General features: G+C 43.9%; 2 protein-coding genes across 3 annotated transcripts in view; one reads left to right on the top strand and one right to left on the bottom strand.

Annotated features, from left to right (window-relative positions):
• Positions 1-12,985, bottom strand: part of lmbr1l (limb development membrane protein 1-like) — a 19,317-nt gene extending 6,332 nt beyond the window's left edge. Inside the window, exons 1-11 of one of the 2 annotated variants that reach the window (XM_031565737.2) lie at positions 12,598-12,985; positions 6,915-6,999; positions 5,030-5,063; positions 4,605-4,744; positions 3,405-3,508; positions 3,113-3,236; positions 2,432-2,500; positions 2,173-2,237; positions 1,774-1,846; positions 1,419-1,505; positions 21-97 (exon numbers count right to left, since the gene is read on the bottom strand). In XM_031565737.2, coding sequence (XP_031421597.1) covers positions 21-97; positions 1,419-1,505; positions 1,774-1,846; positions 2,173-2,237; positions 2,432-2,500; positions 3,113-3,236; positions 3,405-3,508; positions 4,605-4,744; positions 5,030-5,063; positions 6,915-6,999; positions 12,598-12,660 — 921 coding nt within the window. In that variant the 5' untranslated portion in view covers positions 12,661-12,985. Of the gene's footprint in view, positions 1-20; positions 98-1,418; positions 1,506-1,773; positions 1,847-2,172; positions 2,238-2,431; positions 2,501-3,112; positions 3,237-3,404; positions 3,509-4,150; positions 4,188-4,604; positions 4,745-5,029; positions 5,064-6,914; positions 7,000-12,597 lie in introns of those variants that run through there. The other variant, XM_042707572.1, reaches the window with a different exon arrangement.
• A 194-nt stretch (positions 12,986-13,179) lies between these two features.
• Positions 13,180-18,317, top strand: dnajc22 (DnaJ (Hsp40) homolog, subfamily C, member 22). The gene is made up of 4 exons (XM_012824205.3): positions 13,180-13,573; positions 13,883-14,494; positions 17,611-17,906; positions 18,086-18,317. The coding sequence occupies exons 2-4, from the start codon at positions 13,960-13,962 to the stop codon at positions 18,266-18,268; spliced, it is 1,014 nt and encodes a 337-aa protein (XP_012679659.2). The 5' UTR covers positions 13,180-13,573; positions 13,883-13,959; the 3' UTR covers positions 18,269-18,317.
• The last annotated feature ends 7 nt before the right edge of the window (positions 18,318-18,324 follow it).

Here is an 18,324-nt window from a genome sequence, read left to right as displayed (position 1 = left end):
CTCAACATCCCTCATCTTACCGTGAGAGCCAGAAGCAGGAGCATGGCCAGTGGGTAGCCCAAGTTGCGTTGCCATGGGGATGCCCTCCTCCGCAGTTCTGTGATGGAATGTAAGAAACGAAAGGATCCATTTTCACCGTAATTGCATCGCAGCATCAGAGGACTGATCTCTACAAGGACGTGAACGCTTCAACCTACGGAAGAATGGAACTACCTCCTGTTGGACAAGGTGCCGAGGGAGGGGAGGGGGGGGGGGGGGGGGCTGGCCTTGTGTTTGCATTTGTATCCAGATACACAGCAACCATCCATTCAGCAAAAGGTACAAGTTCACCATGAACTCAACATAGATAATAATCATTTCAAATGACGTATTTGCATGCACACAGCAGAGCGCTATGCCAGGGCCGTACTGAATGAGAGTGGCACCGCTCCCGCTGCAGCAGAGCGCTATGCCAGGGCCGTACTGAATGAGAGTGGCACCGCTCCCGCTGCAGCAGAGCGCTATGCCAGGGCCGTACTGAATGAGAGTGGCACTGCTCCCGCTGCAGCAGAGCGCTATGCCAGGGCCGTACTGAATGAGAGTGGCACCGCTCCCACTGCCTTAAATGGATACTGAATGAGAGTGGCACCGCTCCCGCTGCAGCAGAGCGCTATGCCAGGGCCGTACTGAATGAGAGTGGCACCGCTCCCACTGCCTTAAATGGATACTGAATGAGAGTGGCACCACTCCCACTGCCTTAAATTGAGCGGGTTTCCCCCCAGTGCATGGTAGCCATGGCATGGAGTAGCTCAAAAGTTCCAAACACTGGTGTCAGTAAATGCAACTTTATCTGTTTTAACAAGCACGTAGCGCTATTAACCACAGTTTATACGCATTTTATCGTGTACTGTATCCCTATTCATTACCATGGGCTGTTTCTAAGCCGATTTAGGCCTAAACTATTACGGTTTGAATTTTGTCCACTTTATGTATATAATCTTATTTTTCTTCTTTTTTTTTGTATTACTTAGATTTATAATTTTATTTTTCATTTAAGGAAAAATAAATCCTTTGAAATAATCATCATCTCGATTAACTATAAGGACATTGCTTTGTTACAATCTCTGACATTGTAATGAAACAATTTTATATGATGATGCCATTAGATTATATTTGTCATCTGCATACCTGTCAAGTTAACATGATTGAAACTCATGAGGTCAGTGATTGAAATCTGTAGCAGCTATAGCCTATAGCTGCTACTCCGATGTATTGAGGCAAGCCGTCTCACTCGTAGTGCGCAGCAGTTTGTGTTTGAACTTGTAATACTATGGAGTGTGAAAATCCGTGAGATTTAGTGTTAAAGTATGTGAAAATCTGAGACTGAGGGGGGGAAAAAAAGGGTGATTACATGTATGGGGGTGGAGGGTGACTCTTACCTAAAGCAATGCGTTTGGCCTGCACACTGAGAAACTGCTTCCTCACGGCCTCCATATTCACATGAACCCAGCAGGACGACGCACTGTCTGGAAATGGAATTACATAAAAGGAAGGCAGAGTGAGCGAAGACGACCCGGAAGGGGTGAAAGGTCACATCAAAAAAAAAAAAAAAAAAAAAACACACAGGAGAGAGAGGGAGAGTGATCATGAAACTGAGAAAATTACAATATCGGCAGTGATGAAACTCTAGGAGCTAAAAACAGAGGCCCGTGCGTTCCCTCTCCATTACTCATCTAACACTCATCCAACCTGAAGTTACCCACCCACCCCCTCCCTCCCTCCACCCCCACTCACTGTTCAGCTTCCTGTTGAGAGAGGCCTCCTCCATCACCGCACAGTTCATCGTCTCCTCCACATTCTCCAGCAGCTGCAAGCACACACACACACACACACACAGAGAGAGATACAGTCATCATGAGTTGCCCACTCAAAGCCCCCCCCACTGTACCACAGATGAGACATGCATCAGGGAGGGGGGGAGGGTTTCGCAGCCCCTCTCCAGAGAGGATGCGCTCTTGCAGGCATGGAGAAGGCGGCACACACACACACACACACACACACACACACACACACGTTGCCCACTCAAAGCCCCTCTCCAGAGAGGATTGCTCTCTTGCAGGCATGGAGAAGGCGGCCAGAGGGGTCAGTAAGTCTGTGTGAAGACCAGGAGACGAGGAGGAGTGGAGGACTCACCCGGGGTTTGACCAGCAGGCTGCCGGTGATGCTGAACATCCGAGACAGGCCGAAGGGAGTGCACACTACACAGAGAACACACGGCAGTCAACAAGCTTGTTGTTCCTGTTGTTGTATTTAAAATGTTCCAACATGCACTGAATTTTCAAGTCAGGCCAAAGAGGAACACAAGTCTGGAATCCACTCCTCTATTGTGCGGGGGAAAGAACCACCACACTTAATCCTTAAAAAGAGGGGAATACTCTCAGTGTGTACTTACATAAGAGCAGCAGCACTCCAAACAGTGAGATGCCCGAGTACAGGTAGGGCAGGTAGCATTCCCACAGGTCTGAGGACAGACAGATACATGCCACTTAGATTAAGATTACATTTAATTAGATTATAACTCCATGCCAGACATAAACAAACAACAAAAGAGACTCCTTCTCTTTCTACCAGTTTCTACACAGACAAGGAAGGACTGACTGAAGTCGTGTCGGATTGATGGAGCTGAAGGGACCGACATTTGATAATTAGTTTAATAGATATATATTCCATAGGCAATAATTCAATATATCTGACCTACTGGTCATTTTAGTGTTATTATTCTAAGTTTCTCATGTGTATTCTGTTCCCGGCCTACATGAGGTGTGAGAAAGCCGTCACAGCTCCCCCCCCCCCCCCCCCCCCCCCCCTGACTAGAGACAGATACTAATTAGCATTTAGGTATCCACCCATCCCTTGCTTTCCCAGAGTTTAAAACACTGTGATTTTCAAGAGACAGTCAGTGAAGGAGATTTAGGTGAACACACTCAGTGAAATCTAATTCTCTGTTCCTCCTCTGGTGCGCACCATTGAAAGAATAAAACCTGGACTTGGTTTTTCATCACAATCTGACTGAGTCTCCGATACATTTGGGATATAGAAATAATTCCTTTCAGAGCCCAGCGGGTCTACTAACCGTAGAGGCTCTCTCTGGCGTTGTTGTGGTTCAGGAGGGCTGAGGCCACCCACACCATGCCCAGCACTAGCAGGCTCAGGAACAGCAGCATGACAGCGGTCTCGTACACACGCGACATCACACCCTATGAGAGAGAGAGAGAGAGAGACACACACACACACACACACACACACACACACACACACACACACACACACATAATGATGAGACATTTCATGCAGATATGCTGAGATGACCAATATATTGAGGCTACACTCATTCAGTAGCCATTTTTTATGAAAAGGGAAGGTACCTTTTTAGATCCTGCAAAGCCCTCCGACTCGATGAAGAAGTAGGCGAAGGGCATGAGGAAGACGAGGGAGAGGTTGGAGAAGAGGAAGACCAAGTTCCACAAGCCTGATACGGGAAAAATACCATTGTCATGATTGTCATTCTATTTTAAGCTTAAACTCTCCAGTCAACAGTGCTATAATTCTGGATTTACTTGAAGGCACTGCTTTTAACCACTAGGAGGTGCATGTGTCTACAAGCACACCCTAACAAATGATAGACTTCGTAAGGTGGTCAGTGTGGACCAGGAAGGTAGGAGGCGCTCTTGGAGGGACCCTTCTCTGGGGAATTGCTTTTAGAAAGACGAAAAGGTTGCTTTCCTGCGGCTGAGCTTAAACTCCGTTTCCCTTCAATGATATACACCAGCTGGGTTGGAGCTGGAGAAGACACGGTGAGCCTTGCTGGAAGTCAGCAGCCCAGACCCTTCACACGCGAGATCTGAATCCTACACTGAACAGCCAGTGAATCCCACACTGAACAGCCAGTGAATCCCACACTGAACAGCCAGTGAATCCCACACTGAACAGCCAGGTGCCCAAAAGCAGAAGATCCACAAAGCAGGAATTCCACTGACCACTCATTTCTCTAGACATCTGAAATGGCTCTATAGAAAAATAAAAATAAAATAAAAAAGGAAGTGTGTGTGTGTGTGTGTGTGTGTGTATACACATGTGCGAGTGTGCTACGGGTGTTTAATCAGATGGTTACCGTGGATGAGGGAGCCGTTGAGCCACTGCATGTAGTAGCTGTGTGTGTGTGTGTGTGTGTTTAATCAGATGGTTACCGTGGATGAGGGAGCCGTTGAGCCACTGCATGTAGTAGCTGTGTGTGTGTGTGTGTGTGTGTGTGTGTGCGTGTGTGTGTTTAATCAGATGGTTACCGTGGATGAGGGAGCCGTTGAGCCACTGCATGTAGTAGCTGTGTGTGTGTGTGTGTGTGTGTTTAATCAGATGGTTACCGTGGATGAGGGAGCCGTTGAGCCACTGCATGTAGTAGCTGTGTGTGTGTGTGTGTGTGTGTGTGTGTGTGTGTGTGTGTGTGTGTTTAATCAGATGGTTACCGTGGATGAGGGAGCCGTTGAGCCACTGCATGTAGTAGCTGTGTGTGTGTGTGTGTGTGTGTGTGTGTGTGTGTGTGTGTGTGTGTTTAATCAGATGGTTACCGTGGATGAGGGAGCCGTTGAGCCACTGCATGTAGTAGCTGTGGGGGAAGGTGAGCAGAACCTCGTTGGACAGGATGGAGATGGGGAGCAGGAGAACGGCACACACCGCCACAGAGAGGGTGAATGTGCACAGCCACAACCTACACCACACAGGGGGGAGAGAGAGAGAGAGAGAGAGATTATAGAGGGAACAGGTAGGATAGGCAGATAATGAAATGGGTAGGGAGAGGGAAGGGAAGGGAAGGGCAGTGAGTAACATTGACATTGGCACCCAATGTGGACAGCAGAATGCCACGGTGGAGGGGGCAAAGGCCACGGATAGCCTGATATAAACACCACTAATCCATAGAACAACTGATGGTCGTTTAAGATTCACAATGACAAAAGAAAAAAAAAAAAAAAAAAAAAAAACTCAATACACTTACGAAATCTTGTTGACTGTGGCATCTTCAATGTCATCTAGGAGAAAGGTTGGAGGAGGAGAGGAGACAATGAGAGGAGCTTAAAAGATGACTGGAACACATTACAGTCATGGTATTTCAAAATGTCTGCCTTTGGCCAACACACAAGCAAAACATTTAGAACATTCTGCCATGCTGCCTGAAAGCACTCCAGATGACATCATGTGGAGATGATATGTTATCTGGCTAAGAAACACACCATGGGAGCGAGAGAGAAAAAGACAGCAGAGTAATAAGACTAATCTCAAGATACACCCAGATAGTGTATGATGGCACACAGAGAAGGAGCTGTTGGCCCTAAATAGTACAGATATGAACAGAACAACAGTCAAATGCTGGGAACACTCTGTTCTAACTTGGTTATGTAGGTGGTGCTTGTCCAGAGACCCCGTGTACATGGAAACCTCTAGGACTTCCTTTTCTCAAATGTAACACAAGTACCAAGGCTGGCCCAGTTTAAACAAACTGGCTGAGCTAAAATGGCACTGCTGGAGTCATCCAGCAAAGCATGCATAGGAACACCAATGTGCGAGTTGCGTTTGGGGAGTGTTATCTTGCATATTTTGCTCCTAAAAAGCCAATAAGCATGTTGGCTAAACTCCTGCTGAACCACAGCTCTACGGCCAGCCCCTGCACTTTGGGAAGCGCACACATCTGTCTCCAATATGCCGCGATCGTTGGACAATGACGATAGACTTCACCGATGCGATCGTCCATGGGCCATGCTTGTTTTTAAGTCCTCGCAGCACAAGACTGCTTGCAATGTTGACTGGATTTGGGAATAATACCCTGAAGCATAATGCTGTAAAACTTGGCCGTTTTAATACGACGATTTGTTTACAAAACTGCATACCCGTTGAGAAGCCAGAGGGCTAGGGGGGCTGAGATCAAATGAGGTCGTTGAGGTTATGAGTGTTTGTGGTGTGTGTGTGTGTGTGTGTGAGAGTGTGAGAGTGTGAGAGTGTGAGAGTGTGAGAGTGTGAGAGTGTGAGAGTGTGAGAGTGTGAGAGTGTGAGAGTGTGAGAGTGTGTTTGTGGTGGGGCCTGGGGCTATGCTGGAACTGGAAAGGTATGTTTACCAGACATTCCTCAAAGGCCCTCCACCAGGCGAGCAGACAGGAGGGCAGGAGACGCTGCATAACTGCACCTTGAGTAATTTGGGGCCCAGACAAGGTGACTGAAGCCAACTCCAGATCACCCCCTTACTCCACACTGATGCGCTAATGTAAACTAAACTGGACACAGTGTAACCTATATAAGTATGCTCTCCCTCCCTCCCTCTCCCTCTCTCTCTCTTCCACCCTTCCCCCTTACTCTACACTGATGCGCTAATGTAACTAAACTGGACACATTTACATTTAGTCATTTAGCAGACACTTTTATCCAAAGCGACTTACATATGTGCGACTTACAATGTATACACATTTACATTTACACTGATGGCACACTGCACATCAGGAGCAATTAGGGGTTCAGTGTCTTGCTCAAGGACGCTTCGACAGGGAATCGAACTAGCAACCTTCTGATTACTAAACGACTTCTCTACCTACTGTACCACTGTAGCCCGGTAATGTAACTAAACTGGACACAGTGTAACCTATATTAGTATGCTGCCCTGAGCAAAAAGAGGGGGGAGCAAGTCATGTGTACGCAAAGGGAAAGACATGTCGAAGGAGTTGTGCTTGAAGGTTGCGCAATGCAATTCCACTCTAAGCACAGGGAGCAGGAGAATTCCATACAGAGCACTCCTTGTTTTTGGCAAAGCTTTTTAAGACGGGAGTGTTTGGACAGAGAAAATACGAGCAGAGCTCTCATTGAACCATCACTGCCTCAAGGTTGTTGGCACTTACCGGTGACAAACTCTGCATTTTTCTTGAAGTGAGTGAGAATGAGGTAGGACACAATGTACAGGCAGCTGAAGAGAAGGACACAGATCTGTTTGGGGAGAGGGGGGGGGGGGGACAAGAGAGAGACATCAGAATCAGAATTATTATGTATTGGCCAAGTATATTTTCACATACAGGACATTGACTTGGTGTGTTGGGTGCATAGGACTTACATCATATTAAACATACTAACAAAATAGCAAAATGAAGAATAAAAGATAAATGCGAACATGAAAACACCTCACTAATGAAGAACTCTGCAGTGAGTGCACTTAAAACAATACCTCTAGTGAAGAAACCTCTCTGCGTTAGTTGACAAGATATACCATGCATAGATGTATATACACACACACACGACACAAATTAGCGCGAGGGGAATGAACAAACACGATCACTAACAAATAGAACATCTGGAGTGGGCCTGCATTGTTATGGACAAGCAGTGACTGGGGGAGTGGCTATCAGTGTGTGTGTGTACTCAGAGTCCCTCTTGTTATCGGAGAACATGAGTGGCCGTCCTCCACCTGATGCTAGTGTACAGCTGCTTATCTGCATTTACAGCGCTGTGACATAAGAGCTGCTTATCGTGCCCCACTGATGTATGTATCTGGGTGCATGGTAATGTTTAATGTACAGACTGCAAAGGGCAAGGGAGAGAGGTGTGTGTGTGTGTGTGTGTGTGTGTGTGTGTGTGTAGGTGTGTGTGTGTGTGTGTGTGTGTGTACACACACATACATGTGTCAGCAGGACAGAATAGGACATAAGAATGGAAAAAAAAAAAGAGGACAGAACGAAATATTGTTAAACTCTTGTCAACTTAGGTGGTATAGTCACCCAACCTATCTACTAAAGTGAGCTAATGGTCTTTAGATGACTAGTGTTCACAGCCCACCACAGAGATAGACCAGAGACAGATGGAGTCCGAAGATTATCAGTTTATCCCAAATGAGAGGGAGAAAGGGGGTGAAAGTTACAGACAGGGATTAAAGCAATGTAGCACACAGTAGCATATAATCATGCCACCAAAAAAATTAAATAAACGTAATACCTAAAATAGATGTCCGAAGACGTGTCCAAACATGCATTGCAGACACATTTATTGTGATTTTTTTTAGAAGTCAAAAAGGTGATTTTGAAACCATATTTTAAATATCACCTATTCTAAACTTTTAGAAGAAAAATCTTAAGAGATTTGAGTTTTGGCTTTCTTTCCCAAGTAGAAACAGAGAACCATTTTGCTGACATTCCCTTTCTGCCTAGTCTGTTCAGGAAGTGAAGAAATCAACTGAATGATGTGTAGTGAAAAATCATACATCAGCACCATTTCTCTCTCAGGAACTCCACGTAGCAGGATGATGTGGAAATGAACCTTTAAACACGCACCCCCATGACCTCTACTCTAAAGCCCCAGTGTCTCTTTTGGGGAAGGCTTCAAACTAAACCCCATGTCAGTCTGTGTGGAGGAACTGTTGAAGGAAATACATCTTAGTTTCCCAGTGGTTAGTGCATTTGCCGTTAGCAGGCAATTGTACGCCACGGGCAAACTTAAAATAAATGAGCTTTCCATCTAAGAGCGCGGCGATATCCCATGCATCCTCTTAAACTTCAGAGGAAGAAAGGAAAGATGGGGGGGGGGATGTAGGCAGGATGCAGACATTCACTTCCAATAACTCAACAGATGTGGAAAAACACCCATGAGGGATGAACAGCCCTGACACAAACAAGACCGCCCAGAGCCCAGCCTCTCTCTCTCTCTCCCCCCCCCACTGTGCTCATCAGGCGAAGCGGCGATTGTTCCACAACAGCTAAATCGGCCGAAACCCAATCCCACTGTAAGGACATCTGCGCTCTGGGCATTGGGTATCACAACAGCCATTGTTTGCTGGTGTTGATGCCAAAGCACGCTGCCTCAGTTCTACTTCTACTGCTCCACACCTCTAAGCACAAACATGAAACTGAAGCCCATCCTTAACCCAAGTCCCTCATCACCCTAAATCCTGTTACTAATGTCAAAAGGTGTACTATTCCTTTAATACTAGTATAGCAGTGTAAAATAAAAAAAAGGGGAGGGAGGGCACGAAGTTGAGTGGGGGCTCGGGATCAAACATAATGCCCCTTTACATCCAACAGAAACACTGACCTAGTTAAGGCCACCCCACAATTGAGTTTTGGGGGACAAACAAAGGGGCTGCCACATGCAATCTTGTAGTACCGACAGCCAGACAGGCTTGTGTTATTAAACTGGCTATATTAAACTGACTACAGTCCTTACAAAGAGATCAGGGGCATTGGACAAGGCTTGGGAATAATGGCCTGAACTGATCCAGCAGTGGGTTTCCCAAAAGAGGACGCAAACCAAGTAATGCGTCTCTTCTGCTTTAAAAACATGACGCCTGTGATGCAGACCATTTGATTTACACTTTTTGAGGGCTTTTCTCTGCCTGGACATTAGGAAGAAAGAACGTGTTAAGATCCATGACTTCCTCTGGCACAAAAAGCCTATACTTACACCAATGCATGACCAACACACAGATTACTTGAATAAGTATTAGGCAATCAACCACTTGAAATCGCCCCCTTTGCTCCCAAGGGACCAAGTTTTTTTCTTAATTAACAGAACAAATATAGTTCAGCAGCCAGGTCACATGGACCCTCATGCTGCATTTGATTGGCACATTAAGGGGGATCAGCTGTGACACACACACACACACACACACGTCCTGGGTCAGATTAACTAGGAGGTGGTGCAGGGCAGGCAAACATATGGGCACCACCAACAAGAAGACCAGGTTGAGAGACGTTCGCAAGTCTCGCAAGAACTTTAAACGCTTGCGGCTGTTCAAGTTCAAGTTTTTCATTCCTGAGACACAGTAAACACAACCATCTGGTAGAGGATGTTTGCTAGCAAAACGAATTTCCTTAGTTAGAAACCATGCCAAGAAATGTTTCCTTTGAGCTATAGAGGCTGGTGTGAATTTTAATTATTCAGTATTCTCTATTGTTTGAACAGAAAAAAACTAAAAAACACGGAATCCAGCCATGATGCAGAGCTATGCTTTGCACAGGTCAGAATGCCACTATGTGCAACAATGCACGCTGTATACAGTTTCATACAAAAGGTTGAGTTATGCCATTAGCCGCAGGGAAAATAGCTCAATGCAATGTAGCCTCTGTGCTCCACCAGAAGTATTCTCACAGGTTACATACTCCTGCACATGCTCCCAAAAAGTTCAGACAATTACTTGGTTTACCGCTGAAATTTAAGAGGGGCTGGCATGCGATGATCAGGAAACCCTAGGAGTTTTGGACACGGGAGTTTTGCAGTCTGAAGACACTTAACAGGATATCACATGTAAGCCTGTAGACTTCAGTTCCGTTCCTTCAAGCATACATTTACATTTAGTCATTTAGCAGACACTTTTATCCAAAGTGACGTACAAAGGAGAGAACACTCAAGTTACAAGCAATAGAGACCTAGTGTAACAATAAATACTGTTTTACATAAGAGATAAAAAAAAGTGCAGGAATGTAACTACTGTAAGTGTGAGTTAAGTACTAGTTAGAGGAGATGGCATTAGAGGAAGGATAAGGAGAAGTAGAAAAAGGAAGCGGAAAGGAGAGGAAGTGCAAGCATACACTCAGATATATCTGTTAGCAGAGGTTGACTGACAACTACTGTGTGCCATCTGTGGTTCCTCAGGATAACAAAGGATCATCTTCAAGACTGAATAATTAAAGAGACAGGCTGGTATTGGGGTCAGTGATGGGCTAAGTACACTCCTCTAATTTAGACAAGGACAAAGTCCTGACCTCTGTGAATATGAGTGTGTTACACTGACTGAAAGGGATTGATAACATATGAAACCTTTAAGGTGACTCAGTTGGTCACAATTACCTCGTCATGGCGGTTAATGGGCACTCAATTACATTATTGGCATTTACATACAACAGAAAAGAACACTATTCGATAAGATAATAATGAGGTCTAAACGGGATACAGAATAACCCTTTCAAACCAGCTGAGCAGAGCTGTTATCTAGATTGAGCTTTTAACATGGACAAAATAAACCTGTCACAACAGTTGCGGGTCAATACATTTGATTTGAAAAGGGAAGAGGCAGTACTTTCCCCCCACAGGCAACACCCTGAGGCTGGGGTCTTTAAAACAATGAGCCGCCATTTCATCTTCTTCATGCCACATTCTCCATTTGATATCAAGCTCAAAGCGCTTGGGGCATAAGTCTCTAACCAATTTTGTCTTTATACTTGACATACTTCTTAAAAGGCAAATGTTGTTGTGTAAAATCCATCAGGTGATAACATTTTAAACTGTTTTCAAGGCACTCAAAATGGCTCTCTATTCCAAAGCAGAAGGGCTAGTTTGAGAATTTTAGCTTTTCACTTTCAAGCCCTACATCTAAAAGGAGTTCTAAAACATAAGTGGGGGAATTGCCAAGAACTGCAACAATCAATTTAATCACAATTCATGGGTCACCTCTAAAATAACAGCTCTCCAAGCATTTCTGCCGATTCCGTCTTTGAATCAGTCAAATCTGAGGTAGATAATGCAGTTCTGTTGTGGCTCTGACAGTAACTATCCCGCTACTATAACAGCGCTTTCAAAAAGCTTGGAAAGTAAACTACAGACTTTCCTCTCTAAACATATCAATACCCACAAGACAATGCTGTGTTAGAAAAGCTACAATAAATAATGGATCTGTATCATTACACAATAAATGTTATACTTCACTATGCTATACCTTTGGTGATCTAGGAAACCAGGAAAGTATAAACTGATTGTAAACTTTGTTGAAGGGAGCCTCTGAGGAGCACAGTATGATTTCAAGGACATGCCCTTATGGCATAAACACGGACTCATTAGACGTGATAACAAGTCATATAAAACAGCACCGAGGACACAGGGTCAGAACGAGTGCCTTGTTGTAATGCTGTTCAGGTCTGAAGTTCAGTGGGACTGTGCCAGGTTGGTTAAGCAAAGCCTGATTACAATAGAGGCTGGTGCCATTTCCCTGGTTTTCACATCCGATCCAAGTTGGCATTTAAATACAAACAGGCGTATTTATTGGTCTCCCACAACAATAGCAAAGAGACCTGTTGCAGAACGGTCTGTATGAGAACTCAGCCATAATAAACTCAAGCATTTATATTATAGGCCAATTGACTCACCAATGTTCCTCATGAGTGACTGCAGGGGCTAGACCCAGGTGTGAGGCAGATACCCCTCCCCCTTTTTATCAGTCTTTCCAAAAGGAATAGCCTTTCCCCCCAATGGTCAGCTTCCTATTCATTCATTAGTCTACAAAAATCATTTTCAGCAGGCATTTCCATACGTTAACCTTTACATTTATCGTCCTTTCTGCTGCGCAATTTACTGTTTAATAATATCAAAATCATTTAGTGATTATGTTACTGGTTCCAAACGCCACATCTACAAGTAAAATAGTTAAATCGAATGCTGGCTCAAACCAAACAAAAAAAGAAACAGTGGTTATCACAGGTGTGAGAAAAATTAGACACGGTCTTCATCAGTCCGTTAGTCGTTAGCCTTCCGATGATAATGCTGTGTGCATAGCCTACCTTATGAACAACTTATTCAGCTGTTAATGATCTAGTTTTGTGTACTTACTAAAGTCTCTCGCACTCGCTCGTGGAATTGCTGCTCCCTGACCGACACGTCGTTTATTTCCATTCTTTGAAAACATGTCTTAAACCATTAGACTGGTTTAAAAAAGACGGTAAAGCGTAAAAAATAAAGTCATAGCAGCTTCGCTTCAAAGAACCTTCGGCAGAGGCACTTCGCCCAAAGAAAGATCCTAGAGCCACGACAACACAGGTTTCCACATCTAGCAATATGCACTTGCATCCACGCAAGCAGAACACCAGAAAGTGTTACCTCTCGGTCAGATTACTTAGTAGAATTTACTTAAAAGCGGTTAAAATCATTGCGGAACTGCCACAAAGGTTCTGCTCCTCGTGTAACTGCTAACACGACTCCCCTATATAGACCTTGTTCCTTTTACATCCATAGAGGTTGGCTTGTGGGTGGAGGCAAGGGCGGCTCTAGACTTGAACTGACTGACTGACTGGCTGACTACAGCCCAAAAGTTGAACTTTTTTTTTTTTTACTTTTCCCCAAAACTGATCTTACTGCACCTCATTAATCATGGGCTGTAGCTTACTATTACAAATGAAACGAGACATCAACATCTTTGTTTGGGTAATATTACAAAACGTTTAGGGCAGGCAAAGCGGGTCAAGGTATTGTAGGCAGTCTAGTAAATATCTAAAATGTATTTTTGTGGGGGGTTATAATACCATTTTGGTTCGTTCACAACACACCATGTTAATGTTGGGAAAACTATGTTTTGACAGCGATTTTTTAAAAGCTTCATAAGGGCATTATGAGTTATGACAACTCCAAATAATTTGATCAAAGGTCAATCAATATCCAGCTCTAATCGAGACACTGTCATCATCCAAAGTCCATTTTCATTCACTGACCAACGCGGAAGTTGCTTTGAGGACAGATTTTCTCGGCCTTCAAGAAGAAACGCTTGTTTTCCTGCTCTTATATGAAATTACCATACGTGTCACCAATTTAGGCGAGTATAAGTTAACATTCTTTATTTCTTGATATACTGGTAAAATATGGACTGCCTCCTTATGCTTATACCGTATGATATGTTATCGTTTGCGTTCAAGAGGTTTTCACATGGCCATCCAAAAAGGCCAGTGCATTCTTCGGGGGATATATTCTACATTTACATAAACGTAACATCGACTGTTTACTAAATTGTAGTTGTAGTAAATTGTAGTCTATCTGAAAATTGTAGACTGTCTGACCATGTTCACTTTCAAAACAGTCTTGCAGTCACTGATGTGCTGTAGTGTGCTATTCCTGTTCCCCACAGGCTTTGGAATGGGACTGTTCTGAAGACATTAACCTCCTTCTCAGTTCCTGTCCAACATCCAGTTGTTGGATGTTACCATGGCGAAGGGTCTCATGGTGACATATACTCTGTGGGCAGTTGGTGGAGTTCTGGGCCTGCATCACTTGTACTTAGGAAGAGACAGCCACGCTCTATTGTGGATGCTTACTCTTGGTGGTTTTGGAGTTGGCTGGGCAAGAGATTTCTTCCGTATCCCTGCATATGTAAGTGAAGCCAACTCAGAGGCAGACAGAAAGAGACCTCGCGATGCTGTTCAACCACCGGCCGGCCCTGCACGTTTCGCGGGGCAGGTTTGTGTGGGTATCTATTTTGGAACAGTGGCTTTGATTAGCCTTAACTCTCTCAGCTTCTTCTATGTGATTGTGCTTCCTCTGTCTGTGGCTGCTGGTGTGCACCTGGTGTCCAGTGTTGGTTCACAGACCTCTGACCTGTGGAAGACACTCCCTGGCTGTGTCTTCACGTCTCTCATCTTCTACGGCAGCAGCCTCTCCCCTTTGCCCATCAGTGTTGTAGCTACTGTCACAGCCACACAGAACCGCAAGTTCAAACGGACACAGCCACCAGGACCTCTGTGTAAGACTCCTATTTTCTATTTTCTGTTTCTATGATCACTGCTCAGTGTTCTCTTTTCTCTGTAACCCTATGGTGTAGTGTAGTTTGATCAGAGGAACAAGACATCAGCGATAGCAGTTCCGTAGGTTCAGTGCTCTGGAGGTATAAAAATGTGAAACAGTACACTGTATTTTCCATCTGCACTGAAACATCTATTTCATGCATTATACATCACATATTCGATGTATATGCTCTTTTGCATTCATTTTAAGCCTGTTTAAAATCGAACTAATAATTGCCTTGATATCAATATTCATTTTACTTTATCCCATGGAAGTTTTTTGGCCTGCTTATGCATTTATGCCATGCGTTTTACAATGTTTATATTTTATGCAATGCATTTTGTAATAGGCAATTCCATATGCAATATGCCATGTTATTGGAAAATGCAGTGGCAATGCAATTCTCAATTCAATTTGAATTATTCTGATATAAAATTTGAATGAAAATGTAATGAATTGCATATCACATTGCCCTGTTTTTTTGGCCTCTTTCAAATGGAAATGCATGCACAGAAAAACAGCGTCCCCCCCCAGTCATTCCATTCGATGTCACCACGCTCTTTTAGTGTCAAAATTCAATTGAGAACGCAATCTTTTACAGTCCTCTCATCAAGGCGGGGCTACAGTTAGGACATCACTTCCTCGGTCTGTGACTTGGTTCACTTGAATCCATTCAAGGCAGAGTTTGTGATTCTGGTGAAAGGTTGTATCTTATACCTGACCATAGACATAGGAAGACCGGACCGGCAAGGCCTGTGATGGCACCATTCACTTACATTCATTTTGAAAACCAGGTCATTGTCCCTCTGGGCGGGACCAAGGTGGGACAAGGAAGTATTTTGCCCCATCTAAGTGAATGGGAGTAAGTAACATTGCGTAAGCTTTTACAGAATGGTTGAGTGCCATATGACTCATATAGTTAGTTTGGGTCAGCTGTGTAGTTCATAAATTATCATAATCTATGATGTTTGGTGTGGTTTCTGATTTGACAAAGTCACTGTCAGTCAACAACTCCAGCCAATCAGATCTAATTGTGGAGTCATGTAACGTGGTTAAGCCTGTCGCTGCCCCATGTGAGTCAAGCATGTGCCTTTTGATGACATATTTTCCTCAACCCCTTTATAGAACAGCTCATTGACATAAAGCAGCCTAAGATTAAACATTGCCTGAGAGGACAAACAATTCAGAAATATCAGGTCTTGCATAAAATGTAAGCCAGTTGATCATCGCTTAAATAGCCTAGGTTACACCAACAAAAATGGTTGATTGGTTGTTTTTTTATGCTGTCTTTTCTTTCAATCTTGATTTTTAATGCCAAGGCTATTTGTGATCTCTCTGGTCTCGTCTAAATGTTAATGGTTCAACCTGATTTAAACTTTTAGCAAAAGATTTTGCTATATCATCTGTGATATAAAAGGATTTACATACTAGCTAATTACGATTGACGTCTTGTTTATTTTTTTAAGCAAGTAGCTGTCCAAGATGGTGGACCTTAATGTAAAACACAGTTCACTTCACACTCACGCATGTATGATTCACATCTATGTTGATTCATATCAGGCAGCGACAAAGCCCTTCAGCAGCTTACTGATTTTGATGTTAGCCTGCTGTCAGTGACCTAGCTTTAGCTTGCCTGCTGAGAGGATTAAAAGATGTTCACTAAACACTTGTGCAAAGCAAGCAAACTTGTTTAGCTCAATGTTTACAAAAGTCTGTATCATGTTTTATTAATGAATAGGTTGTCATTGCATACACGCATTCACCTCTGACACCTTGGCTAGCTTATGTTAACTACTAGCCAAGGCCTCTTTTCTATTCGATTGGTCAGGTTGAGTGGAGCACATTTGATTCACTGCGCAGGTAGGCGTGGCCTAGAGGTGCAACAACCAGGGAGGCCTTGTTGAATAGGCCTTATATATTTGACTTCAATAGAGTATGCAAGTTAACCGGAACTTTGTAGTTTTTAGTGTTAGTACTTTAAAACTTCCTGGTTCCGAAGACAAAATCCACTACCTAGGCAAACCGTTTTGGTCTTTTGTAACTAACTGTTGTCTTGTCCTGGAATAATAAAGATGTTGCTACTGTAACAGTTTCCAGCGGATACAGTGCTGTGCAGTGTGCAAACCTCATATCCCCGATACCTTAAGAGACATGCTAGGTGACAGACACTAGCACCCATGGGTTTGTGAAACAAGACTGTGGTCGAATAGTCCAAAGGTCATAAGGGGTGATTCTCTACTTCATGTCGTCTATGTGCTTCTAACGATTTCCAGGGCACGAGCCACGAGGACAGAGGAAGCGTGCAAATAACGGTATGGGATGTACCTAAGGAAAAGAAAACCGTCATGCTAAGAGAATCCAACTGCACTTACACTAGGCTACGTAATTATGCGATGGCAGATGTTATTGACGTCGGTCATGTTGACCATTTGTTGTTGCTGCCGCAAAGGAATTGAAGCATGGCATTATCTGTTTTCCTTCCATTATGGATGGTCAGTGTACCCTATGCTAAAGGAGATAAGACAGGAAGAATTGAAGCATCCTTTCCTTCAGCATTCAGAGAATTTGACCAGCTTTTATCATGGCTGCCACTTAGATACTTCCGGGGCGCTTCACTCAGTTTAGGAACCTTCCGGAGCAGAAAAGACTATTCGACTGCAGGCCAAGTCACTCAACGAGAAAGTGATGTCCTAACTAAAGACCCGCCTTGATGAGAGGACTGACAGATTGCATTGCCAGTTGAATTTTGACATATAAAGAGCATGGTGACATGCAAACGAATAGAATTACTGGGGGCGCTGTTTTGCTGACTATGCATTGCAATTTCAATAAAGAGGGCAAAAAAACGTGGCAGTATGATATGCAATTCATTACATTTTCGTTCAAATATTTCATCAGAATAATTCAAACTGAATTGAGCATTGCATTGCCACTTTGCAGATTGCATTGCCATCTGCAGAATGCATTTTCAAATTGCATGACCGAATCGCACATTACGTTGCCAACTGCAAAATGCATGTCCATTTCACTAAAGAGGCCATGAAACGTCCATACTCTCTCACCCTTTCACCCCAGGTCCACGTCTCTTTCGTCTGAGCCTGGTCTTGCTGGCTTTCTCAGCTCCCCTGGGTTACAGCATTTTCCACAACACCACTGCTACTCTCTACTACATCTCAGACTGTGTGGCATCCATATTGGACATGTTCTGGTTTCTTCCGTGGCTTAGAGGTGTTTTGGAGTACTTCCTTCTGTTACCGTACAGAATCCTGTGTATGCTGACAGGGGGAATAGGGTATAGCGAGGAAGCCTGGAGGAAAGTACTGGACATCCTGCTCCAAGAACACACTGAGCGAGAGAGACTGGCACTCAAGGTGAGTGTTAATGAGGCAGGAATATGGACATAATACAGCAACTGCAAGGAGTAATGTTAGAGAGATGTCAATGTTGAGTTGTGTTTAATATTAAGTGTTTAATACAAAAATGTTCACCTAACACCTTGCCTATATTTGTGTTTAGTGTTACCCACAACTGTGACTGTGTTGTGTTTCAGGTTCTGTCTATGAATGAGGAGGCCACTCAAGAGGAGATCACTCTTCGATATAGAGAGCTGGTAAAGATTTGGCACCCAGACCACAACCTTCACCAGCCTTTGGAGGCACAGAAGATGTTTATTAAGATCCAGGAGGCCTATGAGACCCTTTCTCACAGACGTAAGCCACGGCGAAATGGATGATTTTTTATTTATTTTTTAAATAAAGACACAAAACCTTACAATGACATAACACATGT

The sequence above is a fragment of the Clupea harengus genome, chromosome 4 (genome assembly GCF_900700415.2).
Source record: "Clupea harengus chromosome 4, Ch_v2.0.2, whole genome shotgun sequence".
NCBI lineage: Eukaryota > Metazoa > Chordata > Actinopteri > Clupeiformes > Clupeidae > Clupea > Clupea harengus.
This window is presented reverse-complemented; position numbering and strand designations above follow the sequence as displayed.